Below are 27,259 nucleotides of genomic sequence, written 5' to 3'. Positions count from 1 at the left end.
ACTACTCTCTGGATGGGTTAAATGCAGAGGTCACATTTCGTTGCCTTGTACATGTGCAATGACAATAAATTGAATCTAAATCTAAAAAAATCTAAATCTTGTGTATTTATACATTTGTATATACAATATTTCGTGCACATAGTGTTCTTAATTTGTGTTATATTTATTAGTTATGAAAGGCTAAGTATCTTGAACGTAGCACACTTCATTGCATTAAAGGTTTTTATACTTAAATAAGGGCCTATAAGAATTTAATAAGAAATAATGTTAATAACAATACAAATAATAATTCGAATTTAAAAGGTAAAAAATTCTCCCTCATGTATACAATTAACATCTATGAAACTCCTCCTGTCCTTTCTCTGATTGGTCGTTCGCAAGGATTTGTGGGTAAATAACCTGTGTGCAGAAGTCGGCGTCAAGGGCACAAAGCACACTTCTGAACATTACTATCCCTGCGTTCCATTTCGAAGGGCTCATCCCAATGCCCAAGCCCTTCAAAGGGTTTACCCTCCGGAGTGAGAGCTTCAAACGGATGAAGGGTGTAGGGGACCAAACAACTGTTTCTTGAAGTGCCTTCTGCGTCATCATCCCATGCCCATAAGGAGGCGCCGTCGCCACGCAAAGAATCTGTGCAAAGAATCATGGGGGTGCGAAGTGTCCATCAGTTGTACCATTCGAAATCTTTCACTCCGAAGGGCCCTTTGAAGTGGGCAGTTATCAGCACTTCGGTTTGGAATGACCCTTCAATATGGCGGCCATGATGGTTGCCATGATCCCATTTGGAACGCACCGTTAGTCAAATGGGACACCCTACGATAGGGGTGTCCACAGTAGGGCCTGGAGGGCCACTGTCCTGAAGAGTTTAGCTCCAACTTGTCTCAACACAACTGTCTGGAAACTTTTGGGCTCTTTCTTAAAATGCATTCTTTAGCGATCTTTTGTCCTCGTGTTCTCGCTCTACGTCATCATTAACTGTCAAAGCCCGGTTCCAATAATCAAGAACAGTGAATGTATGGAAGTACCCAGATATGTTTTTGATATCAAGGATGCATCGTATGCAGACTTGCATGTACCGAACCCGCCTGAAGTCACAGAATTCCTATATGGTACAGTCTAGCCGACATAAACATAGCCGCTAAGTTAAAACTGTTTCAGCCATTATATTCACAGACATTACACCAATTGAGAGCATCTGGATAATACGATACTTCTGATTTTTTAATTAATTATTTTATTTTATAGAGCCCTCTATGTACCGCATGTGTTTCCTCTTTATGTTTGACTACAACTACAAGTGAGTCTCTGATCATGGATGGTCGAGTCAGTCCACGCTGTTTATTTCAGTTAAAAACATATTATTTTTCCATATCTGACCTCGTCAGCAGAAACCCATGAACAGAAGTTTTATTGTTGGTTGTGGTGCAAATGTGTTGAACCTGACATGTCATGAACTCAGTAGGCTACAGGGACTTCAATGTATTCTCACGCTACAAACTGCATTACATGAGTCCCAAACTTTAAGTCTCTTAAGAGTTGCTTTTATTTCCTGTTAGAGTCATTTCATTTTCTACCAGTTTACAGGAGATATCATCAGAGGCCCCACAGAATGCCTTAACCTGGGTGTCAGAAAATAAAAGTTTTGGTGTGAGTGACATTTTTGGCAACAAAACATCTTATGTTAACACAAGATGCAGAATGATAATGAGGCATGTAAACTCATCATGAAGGATTTTATGAAGGCTGTGAGACAACAGACTGTCAAATATTTACCATGATCTCAGTGTTTATATACTAATAATTATTGGTTGATAATAGGCAGTACTAATTACTGTGTAGCATAGTGCACATTTGTATCTTAACGAAAAGTACCTTGTACTCCAGTGAAACTGCTACTTAATACATTCATCCATTGATTATGTTCTGTTAAAAGAATACACCACCATAAAATGAAAATTCAGTAATGAATTACTCACACTGAAGTCGTATGATAACCCTAGGACCTCCGTTTATCTTCGGAACACAAATTAAAATAGTTTTGAAGAGGTGTGGGATGCTTTCTGACTCCTGCACATAGACAGCAATGTAACCGGCATTCTGCGCTTTGAAAGTCAGTTACATTGCTGTCCTTTAAAGGTCCAGTGTATGAAATTTAGTGGCATCTAGCGATGAGGTTATGAATTGCAACCAAAGGCTCACTCTTCCCCTCCCTCCTCCCCCTCCCTTTCAAAGCATACGGTGGCTGACACAGCAGATGTCGTCACGTTTTCACTTATTGCTGAAGGAGATAACGTATTTACGAAACACGCTCTGTAGAGCAGTTTGTCCGTTTAGGAATACTGTAGAAACAACATGGTGAATTCCATGCAAGGGGACCCGTGGTGTATGTAGATATAAATAGCTCATTCTAAGGTAATAAAAATATGCTTCATTACGTAAGGTCTTTATAGACCTCTGAAGACATAGTTATGTATATTATATTGAATTTCTGTCAATAGATCCTCCAAAATTACACCCTGGACCTTTAAACAATGAAGGCAAAATCTGGTGAGTGACCCTCATCACCTCAGCTCAGTGGTTAGAGCATGGCGTTAGCAACCCCAAGGTCATGGGTTCAATTCCAGGGATTGCACATACTCAGAAACAATTGTATAGTATGGAGTTATACTGCGGACTATATTAAAAAGGAATTGCAAACTGCATTTGCAAATGCGTTTTCTATTTGTCGTGTCAAAATTGTGACATAATTCAAACGCAATTGCAAACCGTTTGCATTTGCATTTACTCGAACGTACAATGTCTGCCAAATTTCAAAAGGAAAAGCAAAGTCTATTTGCAAATGAATTACCCGTGTCTTACGAGATACGACCCTGCCAAATTTAAATCTCAATAGCAATTCCCCATATGCTATTTCACTTCCTCTGGTGTCGCGTATTAAGCCTGCCAAAACTCAAATGAAATCGCAAATCCCTTTGCATTTGCGTTTCCTCCGACTTGTACAGAAACCTGTCAATCAATGGCGGGGGTGGGCTTATTCAATGGGGCGTGTTTGTATCGGGAAGTGACATCCTTCACCGTCGACTGTAACTTAAGTAGATACATACATGTGATACAGCTAAACACATGAGGAGTGAAGTTACAACAGTGCAGTTTTCAGGTTTTTTGTTTGGAAATAACTCGCGCTGGAACTCTGGGCTCAGAGCGGCATCACGTAGCATGTGAAACTTCGGTGCAGGATGGATAATCATCACCTTCTGCAACATTCCTCTACACATGTTTGTTTATGATATTCGTTTTCACAGTACTCCGAAGTCAAAGCGAGGACATGACATTTATTGACAACACTGTGACCGTATTTTGCATCATGATTAATACGTGTTGTAAACCATAACAAAACATGTTCACTTTGTATGAATAAACAGCATCCTGCATATCATTGTTGTTCATTATGCATACAGTATAACAAGTTAATAATAAATTACAAAAGTACGTGAATTCTACATCTCTTTATTTGTGTATCATAACATAGTGAGACAAAGACAAACTTGTGCTCCAGTGTTTTAGTGAGTTTGCTGGACACAGAAGTAGCTGTCATCTACAAATTACTGGATGGAGTTGTTGCTGTATTTAAAATTTAATTTCCGAACAGCCTTTTCAACAACATGTGCAGTAAATGAGCCCATCAGCTGATGCACCAACCTGAGAAATTCATGTAATTATGATGAATCCACACGGCTTCAATATGACTTTTATTGGTAGCTCATTGAGATCACCAGACCACTGTTTGTGTTCATCTGTTTATCGAGCCCGTTGAACTTCTTTAAATTATACTTGTTAAGTACCGCAATTGTGATTCATTGTAAAGATTTCTCTATATGAAACTTTGCATCTGATCCTCATTTGTTCCATATTGTTATTTTGGCTTTTAGCTGTAGCTGAAACCCTTTTAGCCACAACCAGTGTCACCTTAGCGTTGGACTGACTGACACCACTGCGACGGTGAATGACGTCACTTCCCGATACAAACACGCCCCATTGAATAAGCCCACCCCCGCCATTGATTGACAGGTTTCTGTACAAGTCGGAGGAAACGCAAATGCAAAGGGATTTGCGATTTCATTTGAGTTTTGGCAGGCTTAATACGCGACACCAGAGGAAGTGAAATGGCATATGGGGAATTGCTATTGCGATTTAAATTTGGCAGGGTCGTAACTCGTAAGACACGGGTAATTCATTTGCAAATAGACTTTGCTTTTCCTTTTGAAATTTGGCAGACATTGTACGTTCGCGTAAATGCAAATGAAAACGGTTTGCATTTGCGTTTGAATTATGTCACAATTTTGACACGAACAAATAGAAAACGCATTTGCAAATGCAGTTTGCAATTCCTTTTTAATATAGTCCGCAATATAACTCCATAGTATAGTATAATGCAATGTAAGTCGCTTTGGATAAAAGCGTCTGCCAAATGTATAAATGTAAAAAATGTAAAGGCTGTCTAGAGCCCTCTGTAGGCCATTATAGGAAGCGCATGTGTGTCTTCCAGCTGACGTCACCTCTTTCTGTTGAGCAGCTACAACTACCAGCTCGTCACTGACCGACGGTCGAGTCAGTCCAGTAACGCTCTGTTTATTCCTGTTTACAAACCGTGTATCATTATTTTTCCATATCAGCAGAAACCCATTAACACTATCATAACAACGTCTCTGACGATCCAGCTGCTTCCCTCCGTATGCGCGGCACTTCCTGATTTTCGGGCGAACATGTGTTTTTATTATGGGATCAGCTGAGATGATTGACTGAATGAGCAAAAGCAGAGAGGGGGCAACTCTTGGAACGCTTTACTGCTGACAATCATTGCGGATAAGTACAGCGTGGCGGCAGGAAGTGGACCCAGTGGATACTATTTTGTTTATAAAAGCACATCAGCTGTGAGTGTTAGCGACGTGTGTGGCTTTCTTTAGACATTTAACAGATACTACATAAGCTAAGAAGGTGATGATATATCAAGGTACACAAGTATAACGACTTTAGTCGATGGTTACTCATCCTGCTGGGCGATTCCTTATGTTTGTTTGTATTATTCAACTGAGGACTCGGATATTGCTGAATTAAATGCAACTTGAATTAATGATATTGTGATAAAGGTTCGCATCACCTCTACCTCCGTTAAACGTACGGAATCATCGTTTTTCTACTTGCATTAGCTGTCAAGCTTCGGTGGATCTGTCGCATACACAAGGAACTGGCTGTTTTTTATGATTCAATACTTGAAATAAAAGTGTTGGGGGTTGGAAAATGAAGAAGTTCTTTGACGCCCGACGGGAGATGGTGAGCTCAGGGCCCGGCTCCGGTTCCAGTGCAGGAGGCGCTGCAGGGTCCGGGAGCGGCGGCACTTTTATCGGACGGGTTTTTACTATAGGACGGTATCAAGTGACCGTGGAGGAGACTGTGGCTGAGGGTAAGATATTACTTTGGTGACTTTATTGGTTCGCCTGGTGGAATTAATGCATCGTCAATAAAATTCTAAACATAAATCGAAGTAATTATTAATTATTAGGCCTAATTGAATAAAAACGATAGGGCCTTGAATAACTGATCCTCTGACGTAAACAATTTTCATTCATGCGTCACGTTTGCTGACAGCACAGAGTGACGCGTGCTGCCTCAGCAGATAAAGCTTGAATGAGTATTTCTTTACAAATTGAACACTTGTTCGTCAGTTATGCTCAAGACTTAAAAAGTAGACTTTGATCATTGATCTTTTAATTTATAGTATGCCTCTGTGTGTGCGTTTGTTGAAGCCTAAAGTCCTCATGAATTCCATTAAAGTTTTTTTGCTCTTACGGATATTTTAGCCTTCAGAATAATTAACAAGTGTGCTCCAGTATACGAATCAACACCTTGTACTGTACATCAGTGGGTCCTTAACAGTCCCCTTCCCACTGCTTTCACTGAAAACAGCAGCATTTTGTCCATTCCTTTTTATGTTCTACAAAAGAAATAAAAACATAGCTTTTGCAAATGTGTTGAACATGCCATGACCTCAGTGCATATACAAGGCTCAATGTATGCTCAAGCTGCATTACATTAGTCACCAGCTTAACGTCTCTTAAGAGTTGCTTTGATTTCCTATAAACAGATTAAAAGTCATTCAGTTTTCCCACTAATTTACAGGAAATCTCAGCAGAGGCCCCACATAGTGCCTTAACCTGGGTGTCAGAAAAGGCATAAATGTGGTTTGGTGAAATTTTAGGCAACAATGCATCTTGTTAACAAAAGATTGCATATTCTTAAATAAGCCATGTAAACCCAGCAGATGATTGAACGTTGTCTGTGAGACAACAGACTGCCAAATCTTTTTCATGACCTCAGTGTCTGGGGATTTCTAAATGCTTGTGGCTCCAGCTTTAGGTTATCTCTGTTATTGCCTAAGCAGATTTGGAACAGTTGTGTCTCACGAGAGATCGGATGCATTCTGCCATAAGAAATGTTGTACGGAAAGTCTAAAATCTAACGTGATTGTTGTATTTCAGTTGTTCCATACCAAAAGAATAAAGAAGCTTGTTAGTATCGTTCTGCTAGTATGAAATTCAGATAAGTTTTATGTTCATTCAGTTAGTTATTGTTTGCATGTCGTACTATCGGTAAGTATTATTATTTACACTTCTTTACAATACTTTTATGGTCTTGAATAGTGTGTAAGTATGCAAATTGGTGTGCATATAGGTATGTCTTATGTAAAGGAAAGTTTAAAGTACCTGTGAAATAAAAAATTACAATGGCTATTGTTTAATGAAATATTGCAGCGTTTATTGTAAATACTTTATCAATGTGGGTGATTCTCTTTTCAAAATTTGTGTGCCTTCATAATCTTTAGTTAAAATCTGAAAATGCTCTTCCTTCCTGTAATGACTTTCCATCTTAAATTACGTATGTTAGACGGCTTGTGCGGAGCATCCGTTAACTCCTCCCCTTCAACTCTCAGTCTGCTGCGAGTTCCATTTCAAAACACAACGGCTGTTTTTATACATCCAATCAAATCGCAGAGAAAGACGAAAGCGAAAGCCACGCCCACTAGTTTTCTCATTAGAAATTCCACTTCACTCGGAAATGCATCAAAATACGGAAGTAAAAACGCTCGCAATTTCCAGTACATGGGGACTTTAAGAGGAGTTCAGCAGCCAATAAACTGTTTTAGCCAACTGTTCTAACAGCATCCAATCGCTTTGTATTTTTTCTCGGGAATGTATGCCCTTGAGCCATTTTGTTCTCATATCCCATCAAGGTCTAGAAGCTCTGACCTTGAGAAGCACAGTTCAATATGGGGTTGCCTTTTGCCTATTCACTAAAAACAGTTGAGTTAAAATTGACCCAACAAATAACCCAAATGCTGGGTTACCATAGCACCGACCCATTGTTGGGTTACAAGTTTAACCCAACTGTTGGGTTATGAAATAACTAATTTGTTGGGTTATTTTTGCCAACATGTTATTTATTATTGTTATTTTGGCCATCCTATTTAGTATTATTTTATTGCAGTGTAAACAAATAGTGCACAACATAGAAATACCTTTATAATTCTTTATTTCAAATACAATAAGTTTTTGTTGCAGTTGTTTTATTAACGTACTTCCTTTATCATAAAGTTACTAGCAATTATCAATTTACAAGAATCAACTAAATAAATAAACAGAACAGAGGCTAGTCTATTTTATACAATTATAAACTACCTAAGCAAAAGAAACCAAACAGCAGCACCACCCACGTTTCAACTGTTTATAAAAGACGGTCTTCCTCCAGTATCATGCTTCATGAAGGAACATGAATGTCTTCCATTGCTCCTCCTGATACTGAATGATGTTTGTTCCAACCTATAAACAGATATTCTCTTTTGTAAATATTCACACTTACCCAGTATTATTATTATTATTACAATAATTATTTATAATAAAAATTGTATTGTCAAAAATGATGTACAGTCATCATGTGGAAAGAAGTAAAAGCACACTTCAATATGAAGAAGAATTCATAGGTCTTTACATCTCCTACACTTCTCCTATTGACTTTAATTGTGAAAATGAGTACACAATGTTAATTTCATGTGTCATATGATAGATTATATTAATTTATTATTATGTACACGTTTCATTACATATTTGTTTAAATGTTAAAAATAAAATATTTTAGGTCCTTTTTCACATGACTGTACTAAGAGGGAGTTTTCAGACATTAATCTCTTAAACCTGGCTCAGACTACAGGAGTTTTAAAATCCTGACAGATTTTAAATTCTGGTTGCAGCACACACATAAGGAGAATCTTAACAGATTCTCTTATTTAAAATCTTAAACCTGGCTCAGACTACAGGAGTTTTAAAATCCGGAAAGATTAAAAATCTGGTTGCAGCACACACATTAAAAGAATTTTGACAGATTATTTTATTTAAATTCTTAAACAAGCTCACACTCATCAGTGTTCAACTAAATTACACATATTTTACATATCCATAGGATATGCAGTTTTGTAAAAGGAGCTAATAGTAACCGTTTTAATGGGTTTACTATTTTTAGATGTTGACATCTACATTTGAATCTCTTTTTCAAGCACTACAAAAATAGGTTTGCCCGTTGTAAACTTGCATTTATGAATGTGAAATGTTCAGATAAGAAAACGTTGGGGCGTAAAGTTGTGTTTATAAATAAGCCTAAAGGTAGCAAGTTCAAAAATAAAAATTTAGAAAGTTTGATTGGAAGTTTTTTTATTTCATAATTGCACATCAAAAGACATTCTAAGACACCCAAACTACAGGATAATATTAAGATTATCATACCAGAGGACGCCTCTTACGTCATCTCACCGGGAAACATAAGTAAACAAAGGGACATCGCAAAGTTAATTTCACGTGATCTCACCTGGCAACGGTTGTGTAACGTCTTTGTCGCTCTCTGAACGATTCTCTGTCTGTCTGTCCAAAGCCGCGGGAACATATTTTGAGCAGGGGGTGCTATAATGCTTTTTGCTAGGGCTGAAGTTATGACTGTTCTTTGGGCAAGCCGCTTAAGTTTAATATTAATAAATAACGGAAGAAAAAAAATTGTCACTGCCGAGAATAAAGATGAATGCCAATGTGATTATGAGATACAGCATAAAAACAAACACATAAACGCATGTTATCTGTATGCCTATAACCAAATAACAATCTGTTGAACGAAACTACAAACTGCGCGTTAGCAGTTAACTTACCCGGTACATTTAACACCGTCGCGACTTCTCCCCAGCTCTTTTCCTTATCTGTGCGGTTGTGGTATGTTTTGGAGGATACATTATATGGACAATCATGCTGTTGCCACAAGTTGTTCCTCCATCTCCGCTGTCCAACGTACCCTTGCAGGAGCTTTCGCGGTCGACATTTTTAAAGGTCTGTCAGTCACCTCCGTCACCTTGCAGATGTGCCTCTCATTGGCTGTTGCGAAAGTACCAACGTCATCACCCCGATTTAAAATCCTAAATATCAAACATGTTTGATATGATCGGGGCAGCCCCGATTTCTGTCGTAGCAGATCGGGAGGTGTAAGATTCGATCTGTGAACGCCTCACATTACATGATAATCTGGGCCGAACCTCGGACCCGATCGAGGTTCTGGACCCGATTTTTTCAAAGATTCTCGGGAGGGGAAATCAGGGTAAAATCTGACCGAGAATCCTGTAATCTGAGCCAGGCTTTACCTGCAAATTTTTCAGTTAAGGCTCCAGGCTCCCACTTCTGAAGATTTCCTTTGCATTTAATCTCTCTAAAAGATAGATAAATATATTGAAAGCTTGTCAATGAAGGCCATTGCTGCAAATCTGTTATTCCCAGAAAACGAAACTGCGACTGAGGCTAGCCCCCACGTGTTTTATGGTCAGTGAACGCCAAAAAAATGTATTGCTGCTATTTGCTTAAAAAATATGATAAAAGTAATAAATGTAACGAAATAAAATTAACACACTCGTCATTTGGATGGGCTCTATGCATGCGTGTCTTCTGCGTTTCACGGCCAGAACCCTAGGCAGTTTCCGGTTGGGGAGACTTAAAGTAGAAAATAGTTAGGTTTAGCAGATGCTGTACATTGCAGCACACAGCATTAGTATATAGAAGTGGCGATCCACCGTATTTGAATGTTATTACGAAATGTTAACTTATGAAACTGTCATCTCAAATAACCATTACATTATAAAAGAAACAACACAGTGTCATGCTAAATGCTACAACTACTACCTTCACATTTTGCATTGATGCGTCACGAATCGGGGATGAGAGACATGGATACACAGACAGAGGACCCAAGTGCAGACAGGGTAAGGGGTAAACTAGACTTTTAATAAATAACAAAACATACAAAACAAAGACCCACGTGGGGGTTAAATAAACTGTAAACATGACATATAACAAGAACAAGGACTTACTACACTAAACTAGAAATAACATCTATTACTTACAACAAAAGACTAGGCTACACTTAACAGGACAAGAACTCACCCACACGAAACACGACAGAGTACAATGAACCGACACAAGACAGAACACAGGGGCATTAAATAAAGGGACAAATCAAAGGGGAACAGGTGTGGGGCATGAACTAATGAACAGTCAAAACGAGGGATACAAAAGGGCGGGAACACAGACAAGGACCGGAGAGAGTATCGAAGGCCGACAGGGTCAAAATGACTCTCCGCATAAAACAAGAGGTTCTATCATGGTTCTGCCACTAGGTCAAGAAAAGCAAGACAAGGTGGGGCAGAACCATGACAGAAGCCCCTCCTTAAGGAGCAGCATCCTGATGCTCCTCAAGGAACAAACAAGACTACACAGACTGTGACAAAAAACATCAAAGCACGACCAAAAACGTGATGCATAGAGAAAAAAAAAAGTCCAAACAAAAGACATGGCGCCGGCTGGAAGGCCAGCTAGACAGTACATGGCGCTGGCTGGACAGGACATGGCGCCGGCTGGAAGGCCGGCTGGACAGGACATGGCGCCGGCTGGAAGGCCGGCTGGACAGGACATGGCGCCGGCTGGAAGGCCGGCTGGACAGGACATGGCGCCGGCTGGAAGGCCGGCTGGACAACACATGGCGCCGGATGGAAGGCCGGCTGGACAACATTTGGACATTTAAAGGAAAGACAAACGAGGGATAACGACACGGGGCAGGTTTGGGTAATCAAACACTCAGGGAAAGATAACAAGGAAACGAGAGGAGTGGGGCCAATGACAAGACACTGGAGAGAACGTATATTATTGTCAAAAGGACAATAATATGTTTCTCTCCACACATAACCAAAGGCTTTGCCATGACTCTCCTACAGGACCAAGAAAAACATGACTAAATGAAGCAGAGCCATGACAGATGTGTGTTTAACTGCATGCCAGTGGTGCGCAAATCAATTGGCGTATGACAAAGTATAGCAAGAACGACATTGAACATATTCTGTACGAAGCCGTACTGTAATAAAGTTGCATAATAACTACTAGTTTTGAAGGACTGTTGAATTCATTGTGCATGAAGTACTTGGATGGCCACAAAATTGTATAGTATATAACAAAACACTGTAGAATACTGAAATGGAAGTCATGACTGACTCTGTCGATCATTGAATAAACATCATTTTGTGACATCCATAACCATTATTGTGGAGCAAAATAATGTTTGAGCAAGCATTAATAATGAAAATATTCAGGCGGAAGGACTTACAGGTATTCCATGTGGCATTCTTTACTGAGCATTTTAAAAACATAACAGTTAACATCTACCCAGTCTAAACGTTTTATTAGGTTAAGTTAAATCAATTTAATTTGTTTTATTTGTATACTGGCTTCAGTCACATTTATTGGCTCCAGATCACATCAAGTTGAACTTAAAATCCCTATGTACTGGAAGTCGCGATCGCCTTTGCTTTCATATTCTGACAAATTTTCATGTGAAACACAATAGCGAATGAGAAAAATAGAAGGCATGACTTGTGTTTTCCAGTGCTGAATTAAAGAAGGTTTCTTCTTTAGAACGAACTTTCAGCTGACTGACAGTTAGAAGGGAGGAGTTAAAGGGACAGTTCACATAAAAAATAAATATTCTCTCATCGTGTACTCACCCTCTTGTCATTTCCAGCCTGTATGGATTTCTTCTGCAGATCACAAAAGAAGATATTTTAAAGAATGTCAGTGACCGAACAGTTGCGGTACCCATTGACTTGCATTGGTTTTGTCTTTGTGTCCATACAATCGAAGTGAATGGGTACCGCCATTGTATGGTTGGTTACCAACGTTCTTCAAAGTTCAATATCTTCTTTTGTGTTATGCAGAAGAAATTCATACAGGTTTAAAACGACAAAACGGTGAGGAAAAATCATGACAGAATTTTCATTTTTGGGTGAACATTGCTGTCTATGGGGGGGGGAGTCAGAAAGCTCCCGGACCTCATCAAAGGGCTATCGTACAGCTTCGGGGTGAGTAATTCGTTTTGGGGTGGAGTATCCCTTTAAAGGACACTACTCTTTCTCATTTACTCACTTGTGAGCTGTACAGTATATTCTGCTGTGGTTTAATGACCATCTACACTGTAACATTATTTATTTTTGTCAATACTGCACCTGGTTAGGGTTATTTTCCTGTCATTCTGATAAAGAGGTGCTATGTGGGTAGGTATCACACTGCCCTCAGAGAGCAAAGAGATCTCTGTGCTTGTGTAAGTTTATGAATAATAGATGGTCAGCAACTGTTTTATTCATTAATATGCTTAATAGTTGCCATCTGTTAGCCCTCAGCTGTCATGCCAAATGTGTGCTCGAGCATTTTGGTCTGTATTCATATTGGCGGTGTTCAGTTAAGTCTTTTTTAAACTTGACATTGTTATGCTTATTTTAATCTTAAAACGGAGATTAAACTGTTTTATCTTAACTTTAAAGTCCCAATAAAAAAAATTACAGTTCCTATTTTTTCATGGAATATTGCAGTGTTTGAAATAAATAGCTTGTCAGCGTGAGTCATTTTCTTTTTAAAATTAATGTGCCCTCATAATCTTCAATCAAAATCTGAAAATGCAGAAGTAAAAATGACCACAGTTTCCGGTTCACAGGGACTCCAGTACCTGGTTTCCTCGAGACATGATGGTTGAATCTGAGATTCATCAGACTAAGAATCTTGTTTCTGACAGTCTGAAGTCTTTTAAGTGCTTTTTGTTATTTCAAGTTTTCATTTATCTTCACTGAAGAGAGGCTTGGGTCTGGCCACTCTGCCATAAAGTCCAGATTGGTGGAGTGTTCCAGTGATTTTTGTCCTTTATAAGTTTCTCCATTCTCCATGTATTCATGGAGCTCAACCAGAGTATCAATCATCTAACCAAGGCCCTTCTCCATCGATTGCTCAGTTTGGCCAGGAGGCCAGCTCAAGTAAGAGATCTGGTTGTTCCAAACTTCTTCCATTAATGATACAAGGAGGCTACATGCTTCTTTAAGCATTTAATTGAGCAGAATCTTTTTCATAATCTTCCCCAGATCTGTGTCTTGATAAAATCCTGTCTCAGAGCTCTACTGGCAGTTCTTTTGACCTCGTGGCTTTGTTTTTGCTCTGATATACATTTTCAACTTTCAGACCTGTATTTGAGAGGTGTGTGCTACTCCAAGTCATACTAGTAAGTTTAAATAACTTATTTTGTAAGATTCACCGTGATACTGACAATGGACTGTATAAGACAGTTTACATTAACACCATCTAAAGCGTTCACTGTAGCATTGCTTAGAATGCATTATGTATTAGCACTGAGTTGTGAATTATGTTCGGCCATATTTGAAAAAATCAGAACGTGATATTGTGTGTACCCATTACATTTTCTGTCTTTGAGAATAGTCACTGCTCCCTCGAAATGGTAGAATAATGATGCCAATGAATTGCCAAGAATAAACCAAATGTAAAAAAGGGCTGCTTGTAGTTTAGTGCTGTAGTTTTAGTGGGTGAGTGTGTACCATTGCTGAATGGATGAATCATAGTTACATTCGTCCAGTTTCCCTGGTGCAAACATTATCACATGCGGACACAAACAGGACAACAGGAAATGAGAAAAGTGAAACGATACCTCTTTAAGAAGGCTCTTCAAATTTAGCACTGTCCTGAGTCAATGGGTGTGTGCGTTTTTTATGCTTGTTTGTATGTTTACAGGAAATCTGAAATCTATTTTGTTTACATCACAAGATACCAGCTATTTCATTCTTACACCCAATTTTGACTTCTGAATATAAAAATAATCACTTTTCCAAACATTACTTATGAATGGACAGAAATTCTGATCATAAAGTCTATAAACGTTTTTTTAATGGGCTATTCTGGAGTGTACATTGTGGGACCAGACTGTATGCCGACTCTTTGAGAGACTGTTGTCACAGACACTGCAACAATAGTCTCAGATCAGCACAGCTATGTTCAAGAACTTCACCATTGTGCCCTTGAGCATTGGAAACAGCTGTAATTTTATCTTTGTATCACTATTGGACAGTGCCATCGTATTGTACAATAGAGAAATGACATGTGATACAAACAGAGAAGAAACCTGAGTAGTGCATGCTGGGACACAGGGTGCACAATAGAGATGGCACAGAACTCAAGCACAAATATCCTCAATGCCAAGCATCTGTGGTACAGTATAATGAACTATTATTCTAATTTAAAAAAAATTGTATCCCTGACTTTAATCCATAAACTTTTCCCTAAACTAAGGGGTATTTGATATTTGAAAGTTTGAAATTATTGCTGACAGCATTTTGTCTAATTGACATTAACCTAGAATATAAGATGCTGCAGTTTTGAGTATCATCAGTGTCTGTCCAACATCTTAAGGGATTCTTAGTAATCAGCATTGTAACCAGGATAGTGGACACAGATATTAATAGACCCTCTTACATAATAGCATTCTCTGGGAGGAGCAGGGTATTTAAGACTGCACCACACCTCATCTGAACACAGGGATTGCTTGTTATTTTTTAACATATTGCTGTTTTCCTCCGATATTCATGTGTTTATTTAAATGAATGTTGAATCTGACTCACCACATCTCTGATGCATAGACAAACACAGATCAGACATGATTGTGTGTCCAAAACACAGCACCTCCTCATGCATTTGTATTTTGCATAGCATCTTTAATTGTCTTTGAAGTTACAGTTTAAATGTATTGATTCGGCTAATAGTTTATAGTTTACCAAAATACGAAAGTTCTCTTATAACTTACTCACCTTCCCTTTCCAGATGTATATGAAAAGAAATCCAAATGAGTGAGTTAAGTGGATCTATAATACATGTTTATAAAACGAAAAAATATATGTGAGAAAACAATTTAAATTTGACTTAGAGAAATAAAAACCAAAACAGACACACATTAGCACTAAGATAAAATATGTCCGCACTATAACTTTAGATGTTGTTCAGCGGATCTATAATAAATGTTTATTAAATGAAAAAATATATGTGAGAAAACGATTTAAATTTGACTTAATTAGAGAAATTAAAAATGAAACAGACACACACTAGCACTAAAATAAAATATGTCAGCACTGTAACTTTAGATCTTATTGAACTGAACAAAGTCAATGCGCTACCATATTCAGTTTTAACACTAGTTTGTGTTTGTTTTATTTTTATCACTTCTGTTCTGGTTTGTAAAGCTGACCTTTTTAGAATTCTCAATCAATACAATCATTACAACCCATTTAATTTTTTTGTTTTTGTTAGTATCAATTTTAACTTGGTAACACGTCAGGTTATGAGATAAAGAGGAGGATGCAAACACTCTTTCATGCTTGCTTAAAGCAGATGCTTTAGTGGCATGCTGAGTCAGACTGTGTCTTAAGTTTTTTTAAACTGCCTTCTCAGTTCAGACCCTTAATTTCTTTTGACTCACTTAGTAAACACTCTTTGTGGCACTCCCTTTTCTGATACACTTTATATTTCTACCCCCATGGCACTATGATGCCACCAGCATGCTTGACAGAAAGTTTGGTGTTAAGTAGAAGGTTGTGACAAGTGCTTAGTAAAACTTTTTTGAGGTTGGTGTGAGAATATATATCTTTTTAGACTAGAATTTATATGGAGACATTTCCCTTTTTTGCACTTAGGGCTGTCACTTCACATTATCGCGGCCAAAAGAATTCACATTAACAGTTTTATTGTGATATATGAAAAAATAAAATAATATTCCTCAAATTCAAATACAGTCAAATTTTTTTTTATTTAGTCATATGATATCATACAGTATATCATATCATATACTATATCGTACCCGTATTGCATCATATATCATATCATATATATCATATATTTGATACGATCACATATCACATCCTAGATCCTTTAAGAAGCTAGCAATGGCAGCTTGAGAATTTACCACATGTGTGATAGGAAAAGTAGGTTTATTTGCACTGAAAGTACTACATCTTTAACTCATAAAAATGAGGCTAAACTATCTGTATCTATCCACTGTCTGCTGCCCTAATCTCAAAGATTGCCTGTGTTCCTGTGATACTTTTCGCGTTTCTTGAATCCTAAATGAGATCGCGTTCAGTCTCGTGCTTAAAGATCTTCTGTATCTGGATTTCCTCTTCACAGGTGGTTTTGCCATCGTGTTTCTGGTGAGAACTCATCAAGGCCTCCGCTGTGCAATGAAGAGGATGTATGTCAACAATGAACAGGACCTTCAAGTGTGTCAGAGGGAAATTCAGATTATGGTGAGCATTTTCTTTTTTGGCTCATCATTATTGCTGAAAACCACAGTCTACAATAAACATGGACAGACCAGTTTGTATTAGCTGGACTAGGTTTAGCTTGTGACCAGCTTCATTTATTTTCAAGCTAGTTGTGGCTAATCACAGGGATTAATGTGTTGCTAAAGGAAATCCAGTCTACTACTGAAAATGTCAGCCCTGTTTCAGCTTCACAAAGTGTCTTGCTGCTTTAAATGCTCAGCTGCATGCAGTGGACTCCTACATAGATGACTAAAAGGGGCCATTTGTGAGTGAATGAGTTTATTTGAAAAGGCATTCAAGAATTAATCTATTTCATGATTTAAAACTAGTGTTGATTTAGCTGCCTCCAAGTGTTCCTTATCTGAGCTTGTAGTCTGTGGTCAAAAATAAAAGGATATTTCATCGTCTCTATTTAGTAATTGTGACTAGATGTTGCATTGATTCAATTCTGACATTAATTTCAATGGGCAATACACACACAGCATTTGTTTATTCCGAAAAAAATGCGCTTCTATAATGTCCATCCAATGTTAAATGAGAATGGAATGGTGTCTTGACAAAGCCAGACATCTACTCTTCAAATAGGTCAAACCGCCAGTGTTTCCAAAAGGATATGGGTTTCGCAACATTATTTTTGGTATGTTTATTTGTTCAAACAGAGGGACCTGGTGGGTAACAAAAACATTGTTGGCTTCCTGGATTCCAGTATTACGGCAGTAGGATCAGGGGACGTTTGGGAAGTTCTCATACTGATGGACTTCTGCAGAGGTCAGTCTGAGTCATGACTTCTAGTACATGTGCATGGCTGGATATGCTAGTAAGACATTATACAAGTTTTAAAAAATCTGACAACATTGTAAAATTGTATCTTGATCCCTTTGTCACACAGACAGTGTTTGCACGATAGGATTCGCGTATAGTTAAATTAATTATTTTAAAATCGCCCATGGCTTTTATTTGTGTGTATGATATGAATCTAGGTGGTCAGGTTGTAAATCTGATGAACCAGCGCTTGCAGACTGGATTCACTGAGCCAGAAGTGCTGCAGATCTTCTGTGACACATGTGAAGCCATCACACGACTGCATCAGTGCAAAATTCCCATCATCCACCGGGACCTTAAAGTATGACCTATACACTAACGTATCTTTCTGTTTACAGTTGCTTCTTTAAATGATCTAAAATCATACTTTTTGGTTGTCCGACATTCAGAATATAACAAATTAACATAATGGTAATACCAACATTTTGCCGGTATTAGCAGAGATCGTTTACTGTGTTTTACACACTTGTCTGTGCAAACTTTTAATTATACCCGATAGTTGCAGCCTTTGCATTTTGGAGGCCCGTTTCAAAGAAACAGTTGGAGGCCCCCCATTTATTTTATAAACACTGTATTTAACATTTTTATATTTCGGCCAGTAGCGTATTAAACAAATTCTACCCACCCTGTATTTTATTTGTTTAAACAGAACTATTTTACAATCATTAAAAGATGACTTTTTATAGAAATAAAGTACATTTAGTTCGGTCGGACGCTACAGATGAATTAAGCCGCGTCTGCTCCATAAAGCATGTGCTGTGCAGTTTCTTTTAAAAGGCGCGTCAGGACAATGGCAGAGACAAAAGGGCAAGATAAGGTTTGTTAGTATTTTGTTCGTTTAATATCAGGGAATTTTTCTTTTTGTTTTATTGTTATTGTGTATTTATTAAAATAACAACGATTTTCTTTTGTGTTGTAACGCTTATATTATGTAATATCCATCTTATTCATTTTTATTAATAAAACTATTTTAAATATAAGCGGGTTTGTCATAGTACTGTTTTATTGTTTATGGATTATTTGTTAGGAATAAAAATGAGCAAAAATTTTGAGCATATTTTTGTTAAAAGAACATGTAATATGTAAAGAATGTTAAAGATAAAAAATTTTGTCAAAAGTTTATTAATCGGTGGAGAAAATATTCATCCATAAATACAAATAGCATATTTTCCCACTTACCCCGATTACGACATTTAGAACATTCTGAGTGCTGCAAAAGCTCCCTTGACAAATGTCCCCTTAACATTTACCCTGGTGCATGTGCGCAGCGTGATGTCAGGGAAAAATCGAGTATAAGCGGAGGCTCCTTCTGTTGTGAGGCCTGTTTCAATTGAATGTCAGGGAGCAATATTTGGAGGTTTGATTGCACCATCAAAATATGAGTTCTATTATACAAAATAAACATAACACTATTGGTGTTTTATTGGACAAAATAATTTTGGGCAATTTAACTAAACTAAACAAACCCTTGTTTGATAAACAGGGATTATGGGTTTTATTCAGGCATACAAAACATTTATGGAAAAAAAACGATTGCTGAAAACAAAGCAAGCTAAACTTTTTATTAGTCATTAATATTTGTCGATCTCATTTAACTAGTGGATAAACACGCAACTTTTCTCTTTCCCGATGTGAGTGGCACGTTGCGTTCTCTCTCTCCCGCATTTCGCATGCTGTCTGTCTTTCTTGATGAGCTCAGTGTGTGCGTGTGTGTGTGTGTGTGTGTGTGTGTGTGTGTGCGTGCGTGCGTGCGTGCGTGCGTGCGTGCGTGCGTGCGTGCGTGCGTGCGTGCGTGCGTGCGTGAGCGAGCCCTGCAGTCTAATGTGAAAGATCAGAGAGTAGAAAAAAAGAGATTTCCACTACCAACACTAGTCCAGATGCAAACACAGCGTAATGACATCATGAATATGCTAATTAGTATGTGACTTCACCAGCACCACAAGTCTCTCAAAATCCAGTGAGAAACACTGCATAAGTTAGAAAGTTAGAAATTCAAATGCTCTGAGTCGGAAAGTTAGATGTTGCGATTCATGCCACAAACATAATTGGGTCTTCTCACTAATACCTTTTAGTGTCTCTTTTAGGTGGAGAACATCTTGCTTCATGACAGAGGTCATTATGTGTTGTGTGATTTTGGCAGTGCCACTGACAAAGCCCAGAATCCTCTTACAGAAGGTGTAGGAGTTGTAGAAGAGGAAATTAAAAAGTGGGTGTCCTGTTGTTACTGTGTTTTTATTATACAAAACTCTCTGTTTCATAATAAAATAACTAAAATGTTCCATAATTTAACATTTGTCTATTTATTTTGTGCTTTTAGGTACACTACTCTTTCATACCGGGCCCCAGAAATGGTGAATCTGTATGGGGGGAAGGTTATCACAACTAAAGCAGATATATGGGTATGTGAAGGGTGGGTTTAATAATTTGAATGGCCCAGGCATGTCACGATAGCAAAAATAATTGCGATTATAGATGTCATTGTCATTTTATGAATATTTTATGCCTCTGATAATGATAGTAAAATGGAACTAGAAATGGAACAAACTTTATGTTGGCTTGACAAAGCCTGGCCTGAAGAGTTTAAAATAGTTTGAAAGGTTTAAGGTTTAACATTTTCTAATATGGTGGAAACAAATATTTTGTTACCCCAGTCTATGAAAACCAGGCTAAAGTCTAAAGATAACCGGGCTTAGTATGTTGTTAGCATGAATAAGAATGTCGTTAGCATGTTGCTAGTATGCTGTTAACACGATTACCATGTTGCTAGCATGATGCTAACATGATTAGCATGATGCTAACATGATTAACATGTTGCTAAGATGATGCTATCACAATTAGCATGTTTTTAGCATTAGTTTCCTTTTTGTTTTTGTTTCTTTTAGGGCATAGAAAAACAAGATTTTAACTTCTTTAACTTTTCACTTACATTTTCATTTTTGGTGACATTGAATAGGATGATGCACTAGTGTAGTGGTTGATGTGCAGCTCTGCCATTAAAACCAATGCAAACACACAAAATGGCTTTTTGATAGCAATTCACTGTAGTGACCTCTAGTGGAAGGGTTAATGCTAAATTACTTTGTTTTTGTACAGACCAAGAGTGCTTGGACCAAGAGCGTTGTTCATAAATCTGATGATTTCTCTTTGTTTGTGTTTCAGGCATTGGGCTGCTTGTTGTATAAATTGTGTTATTTTACATTGCCGTTTGGAGAGAGTCAGGTGGCCATCTGTGACGGCAGCTTCACCATCCCAGACAATTCCCGCTACTCGCATGACATGCACTGTCTCATCCGTAAGTTCAGATAACTATTGATCTATCAGCTAATATTATCATTTATGTCTCACATTTATTGATTTACTGCTAAAACCTGCCTCTATGTTCATTTTGAAAAGTGTTAAGTGGCAAAATAGCATATGCGTGATAATATTTAAACTTTTGTTTGTATGAATGAGTGTTTCTTCAGTTGCTGTCATTTTAATAAAGTGCCCATAGTTAAAAAACACCAAATAATGCCCTTCCCTGTCAATGTCCTCAGACATGTTTATTTGGTTTCATTTTCCTCTCTCAGGTTACATGCTGGAGCCGGACGCTGACTTAAGGCCAGATATCTACCAAGTGTCATATTTTGCCTTTAAATTTGCACGGAAAGAATGCTCAGTACAGAATGTCAACGTAAGAATGAAAGAAGAGAGTGTCTGCTCACTTTTCACTCTCTCACCTTCCAAACTACCATGTACACATCCTCTCACCCAGAGTTTTTGTCTGGCACATACATGTTTAATTCATGCCCATCCTTTTCAGTGGATATCGTAAGTGCTGGCACATAGTGGCAGAGGAAGTAGGATATTGCTTCTAGCTGCCAATTGGCTTAGATCCAGTGGTCCATCCCATTTGAGCGGTATTGATAGCATAATGGACGCATTGAGTCACGTTCAAAAACCTATTAACACTGACACCCGCAGAGCGCCATTTTGAGTTAAATTCAGGAATGGCTTTGTTGTTGATTTTTAACTGGAAAAAGCTTTTCAGACAGGATGACTTTTGATCCTCAAAGGGTATTAACATTAGATTTTTTTGTGGCCCAAATAAATTTAGATAAATTTAGAAAGATTTAGATGTATCAATGTCACTAGATGTATTAGAATGCCATAAACTACATTTATAGTACAAGCAGACTTTTCAAACATTTTACATGAATACGTTTGAATTATGAACCAGAACTTGACCAGGTTACTCTGCTAGGACAATATTAACTTGATAGGAACTGTTTTGCATCAATGTATTATAACAAGCAAATTTTACAGACACAAACAGGCCCGGCACCACGGGGGGCCAGGGTGGCTATGCCCACCTTATCAGAAGCTTTGCCCACCCTACACGATGTAGACAAAACCATTTATTTTCTCACACAACAAGTAACAAAATATGAGGAATTCCTGGGTAATGCATTTTTAAACATGTAGTAACTCAACATGGCAGAGTTTCAGGAGAGACAACCAGACTGAATCCACTTTTTTTTTTTATTGTTAGCTAATAGTAGCTATTCTATAGGCTATTTGATTAGTGATTTATTAAATGTGTTTTGATTCATGCAAAATTTGTTAAAAATAGCCAATATTGTTCATGTGATATTAACAAGTTTCCCTTACCTTTTTCATGTAAAATTATACCAAAGCCGCTAGCTGCCATCAAGGCAAAATAAAGCTTAATGCAGAAAAGCAGGAGCATGATGAGCTAAAATGTTTATTTAAATTGCTATAAGAATGAGTCATAGCTGTTCATCAGTTGTACGCTATTGGCTACAATGCTCAACGCTGCAATTAGAAATCAGCTCTTCAGAAAGAGCTTGAACACAAATGTGAAGCACAGGACCGTGTAAAAGCAGCTTTGCATCAGCTGAGGTGAGTCGAAATAGTCTTGGCCGCTGGATCCGCGTTCCGCCCGCCCGCGCATATTATTTCCCGAGCCGCACCCGAACCACAAATGACACATGAATAGCATAATTATTCCACCCGCTACATAAAATATTAGTGGTTCACCCAACAGGTGATGGTTCTGACACCATTCCGCCGAATAACGCTAATAATGAGAGGAATAGAACTTTTATTTTGTAATTTTTGCTCATGAAAAAGCAATAACATGGACTGGACATGGATGAGTTTGTGACAGAATTCTCTAAAAGGAGCAGAAAGTTAATGCTGTGAATATTATATAGTGATATGAATAGCTCTTTTTATGTTTTCACCAAATCTTAAGATACTAAATTGTAAAATGTAAAATAAATGTAAATGTTAAAAAAAGTAAATATATAACATAAGAATGTAAAAATGAAAATGTTATACTAATATTAATATGAGACGTAGGAATAATTCAAAAAGCTAAATAGTTCTTTTGTAAATAGTTTGTTTATAGTAAATAGTTTGGGCCAAAAAAATATATATAGTTACCCCCCTCAGCCACCTGGAAAATCACTTGGCCCACCTTTCATCTCATACCTGGAGCCGGGCCTGGACACAAATCCTGTATTAGTATGGTAATAGTTTCCTTATACATTTTGCCTTATTCCCTTTCATATTTCCAGAATACACCCATTCCAGAAAAACTTCCAGAGCCAATAAGAGCCAGCGAAGCTGTGGTCAAGAAAAGTCAAAACAAAGCCAGGTAACCTTATCCGTGTGCTCAACTACAGAGCGTGTGTTAATGAGATTTTACATTTTATTGAAAAGTGGTCAACAGATGTATTTTGAGTAACCAACATATTTAGAGCTGAGTGCATTATTGTCTATATAATGCAGATACAGTATATGGGGGAGACCACAGGCTACTGTAAAGTAAATATGAAAAGCTAACTAGGTCTACATTTTACTGCAAATTGGGTCTTGTCTATTACCGTGTGATGAACAAATTGAATTGAATAATTTCAAGAGTAGGTTTATTTGCTAAACATGGCTATAATAAAAACATATATAATGAGGTATAAAATTATAGTTTGGTAGATATAATTCTTTTCTTGTAATTTTTTTATTTTATCTTATGTTATTTATTTGAACAAATTGGCTAATTATGTATGTTTTGGTTTATCAGTAGTATGATGTTATTGAATTGCAATATTATTGCATGCATAAGGGACTTCCTGTTTTTCAGGCTCACTGATCCAATCCCCACTACGGAGACTTCCATAGCACCACGACAACGACCCAAACCTGGCCAGGCTCAACCAATCACAGGCATCTTGCCTATTCAGCCGGCTCTCACTCCTCGCAAAAGAGCCAATGTACCTGCAGCAGCCAGCAACCAGCCAATCAGTGAGTGTGTTGAGCTACACTATAGAAAATTACCAGACTGCTTACTAGGGCTGGGCGATATGGCAAAAAAGTAAACTCGATAGTTTTTTTCTATATTGATCGATAACGATATTTATTTTGATATACTGTATATTTAATAAAAAACTGTATTTAAAAGAATCTATTTTAAATACAGTTTATTAACAAAAGTTAACCTTTAACCAGTTAAAATTCAATTAAATTAATGCACTGTTGCAACAGAGGATATTAGGCCATAAACAACATATACCAGTTCATTCAGTCTCATTTTGACTCAATTGACTCGTTAAGTAAAGGGAGTGTTCATTCAGTACATTCAACCAATGAAAGGGCTCCGTTACTGTGTACATTCGAACGCTATTGGCTCAGCACCTGCGCACATACATAACGCTGCAATAATGTCTTGCTCGAGTAGTGGGATTCATTCAATGCATTCAGTGAACCTTAGTCTTTCAAAAAGACATCTCACATAAACTGTAGTACATTTCTTTAATCATGCAAGCATCTTACATACAAGGTTCAATATTTTAATGGGCACACAAACTCACTTCATTACATCTCTAATCTGTACAGGGCAGCGCTGGTTTGTTTCATATGCACCAGCTCATGTTAGCAGGTATGTTAAAGATGGATATAAAAACGTTTGTGCTTGAGTTTCGAAGTAACTTGCAATTGCGCCTCAAGTTTGTTTTGTTTAAAAAAAATGTCATTCATTCATTTGTTTTTGCGAAAAAAATAAGACACTTGATAAACCGCGTGATGACAACTCGAGGTTAGTTTCACCTTTGTTTCCGCTTCCAGTAATGTTTTCCTCCTCATGTTGAGTTTTCTTTGCCAAGTGCAGTATGAAATGGACTTTGTACTTTGACGCGCATGATAAAAGCTGCACGCTGACTGACTGTTGCGTTTATTTCTGCGTTCTGTTAGACCAGCGGTCTCCAACCTTTTTTAAACCACGGACCGGTTTTGTTTTAAAAATATTCACACGGACCGGCTGGTGGGGGTGGAGGGAAGTACAATGAAAATAATTACTCATTACTGTGAATAAATAACTACATATTACGTACTTATTTATTATTAATTTATTTAACATTTAATTTCCATTAAAGTCAAGCTGCGCATTCATGCCAACTGCGTAAAAATAAAACATCACAAAGTCAATTTAATTTAGTTTAAATCGTCAAACTTCGCCTCATTCCAACTTCATACAACAACTAAATAAAAACATTACAAAGTCAATTTAATTTACATGAAATCGTCGAACTTCGCCGTCATTCCAACTTCATACAACTTAATAAAACATTACAAAGTCAACTTAATTTACATTAATTCGTAGAACTTCTAAATATAACGTTACAAACAAAGCCTTTTACAAACTCACCATAACTCAATTAATGGGAGCCTTGGGCTTGTTTCCCTGCAATAATACTGTCCAAACGAGGAGAGATGGGTGACAGTGAGACGCGAAGTGTGTTGCAAATGTCCAGCCTGCTTCGTAACTTTGTTTTTGTTGCTGTCAGTACAGAAAACCCTGCTTCGCAAAGGTATGAACTTGGGAAAGGGAGTAAACATTTCAGAGCCTTCGCAGCTATCGCTGGATATTCCGCTTTTAATTTTATCCAGAAGCCTGCAAGGGAGGATGTCTGAAAAATGTTCTTTAGTCCCCCATCATTTGCAATTTCAATGAGCTGGTCCTCATCATGAACCGACGTGGATGATTCGTGGGGCATATTTGCAAAAGGATCACGAACCCATTCTTTTCCGATTCTTGGATCGCTCGAGTTTGGAAAGTAACGTTCAAACTCTACTGACAGTGAAGCTATGTGGTTACAGATCAGCTGGGAGAGAGATGGCTGAGGTTTCTTCTTTCCTAAATGTCCAGATAATGTTGGAAACATGTCAAATGTACCCCTTGGCACACGCTGTCCCCAGAGCTGCAATTTAGCTTTGAATGCAGACACTTTATCTGCCAACTTAAAGACAGTTGTCATTCTCCCCTGAAGGGACAAATTGAGTTCATTCAACAGGTTGAAGATGTCACACAGGTATGCAAGTTTACCTATCCATTCGTCGTCACCAAAGTTTGCTGCCAGTGGTGACTTTCTTTCTGAAAGAAATATCTGTATCTGCTCTCTTAACTCGTAAACTCTCGCCAAAGATCTCCCCCTAGAAAGCCACCTGACTTCCGTGTGTAACAGAAGGCGTTTGTGTTCTGCTTCCATTTCTTCGCAAAGCTGTTCGAAAATTCGGGAGTTGAGGGCATTTGCTTTGATGTGGTTAATTATTTTAACAACGTCATTCAGCACAGAGTGTAGTTCTGGTGATATTTTACGGCTAGCCAGCATTTCCCGATGTATGACACAGTGTGTAGGTTCACATTCAGGGGCAACTTCTTTAACCCGGGTAGTGAGGCCGGACAGTCGGCCAGTCATACACGCAGCTCCGTCTGTGCATATTCCAACGCAAAATGACCAGTCAAGTTTCCCTGATATGTAGTCATTCAAAGACTTGAACATTTCTGCCCCAGTTGTGTTAGTTGGCATTGAGCGCACACACAACATGTCCTCGTGCACATCGTCTTGAAATATATATCGCACAAAAACAAGTAGTATTGCCTTGTTGTCAACATCGGTCGATTCGTCGACTTGCAGTGCATACCACGGTGACTCGTTAATCCTTTCTAACAATTGCTCTTCGATGTCATGTGCGATGTCATCAATTCTCCTTGTGACAGTGGTAGCTGAAAGAGGAATCTGGCCTATTTTGTTAGCTGCAGTTTCGCCAAACATCTCACGGCAAATGTCTTTGGCAGCCGGCAAAATCAATTCCTCCCCAATAGTGAAAGGCTTTTTAGCTTTAGCGATACGATCAGCCACCAAGTATGATGCTCTCAGTGCAGCTACGTTTGTCGACGTATTGGCTTTCAGCAGTTGCTGTTGCCCTATTTGTTCACGTTTTTTTCGTTCAAAGTAATCAAAGGGTTTGTTTTTCAGTGCTGGGTGCTTAGTTTCAAGATGTCGAAGCAATTTTGAGGGCTTCATTGACTCATTCGCTAATTTATCTCCACATATTACACACATAGGGCTTGGAGCTTGTGAGCTGCCGGTAGCGACGAACCCATAATTTAGATATGAATCGTCATATTTTCGGTTAAAGGTGGCTTTCTTTTTCCCCTTTTTCTCGTAAGTAACGTTAATTGTCTCTGAATCCCCATCACTTGGTCTTTTCTTACCTCCTCCACTAACGAAACCTTCGAGCGATGTTTGTTTGGCACTCATTTTAATTCTGGCTGAACATGGAAAGTCTAATCATTGCTTAAAAAACGCGCCCTCTGTGTAATTTTGA

General features: G+C 38.1%; 1 protein-coding gene across 4 annotated transcripts in view; it reads left to right on the top strand.

The window, feature by feature from the left end:
• The first annotated feature begins 2,962 nt into the window (after positions 1–2,962).
• Positions 2,963–27,259, top strand: part of aak1a (AP2 associated kinase 1a) — a 65,271-nt gene continuing 40,974 nt past the window's right edge. Inside the window, exons 1-11 of one of the 4 annotated variants that reach the window (XM_057356038.1) lie at positions 2,980–4,931; positions 5,208–5,461; positions 16,632–16,750; positions 17,428–17,536; positions 17,749–17,891; positions 19,675–19,796; positions 19,908–19,989; positions 20,750–20,882; positions 21,160–21,263; positions 23,173–23,252; positions 23,736–23,896. In XM_057356038.1, the coding sequence (XP_057212021.1) occupies positions 5,299–5,461; positions 16,632–16,750; positions 17,428–17,536; positions 17,749–17,891; positions 19,675–19,796; positions 19,908–19,989; positions 20,750–20,882; positions 21,160–21,263; positions 23,173–23,252; positions 23,736–23,896 (1,216 nt within the window). In that variant the 5' untranslated portion in view covers positions 2,980–4,931; positions 5,208–5,298. Of the gene's footprint in view, positions 5,462–16,631; positions 16,751–17,427; positions 17,537–17,748; positions 17,892–19,674; positions 19,797–19,907; positions 19,990–20,749; positions 20,883–21,159; positions 21,264–23,172; positions 23,253–23,735; positions 23,897–27,259 lie in introns of all 4 variants that reach the window. The other 3 variants (XM_057356041.1, XM_057356039.1, XM_057356040.1) reach the window with 3 other exon arrangements.

Source organism: Triplophysa rosa, linkage group LG17 (assembly GCF_024868665.1).
Source record: "Triplophysa rosa linkage group LG17, Trosa_1v2, whole genome shotgun sequence".
NCBI classification, from domain to species: Eukaryota; Metazoa; Chordata; class Actinopteri; order Cypriniformes; family Nemacheilidae; genus Triplophysa; species Triplophysa rosa.
Note: the sequence above shows the minus strand (reverse complement) of the source record. Positions and strands in the feature narration are given on the sequence as shown.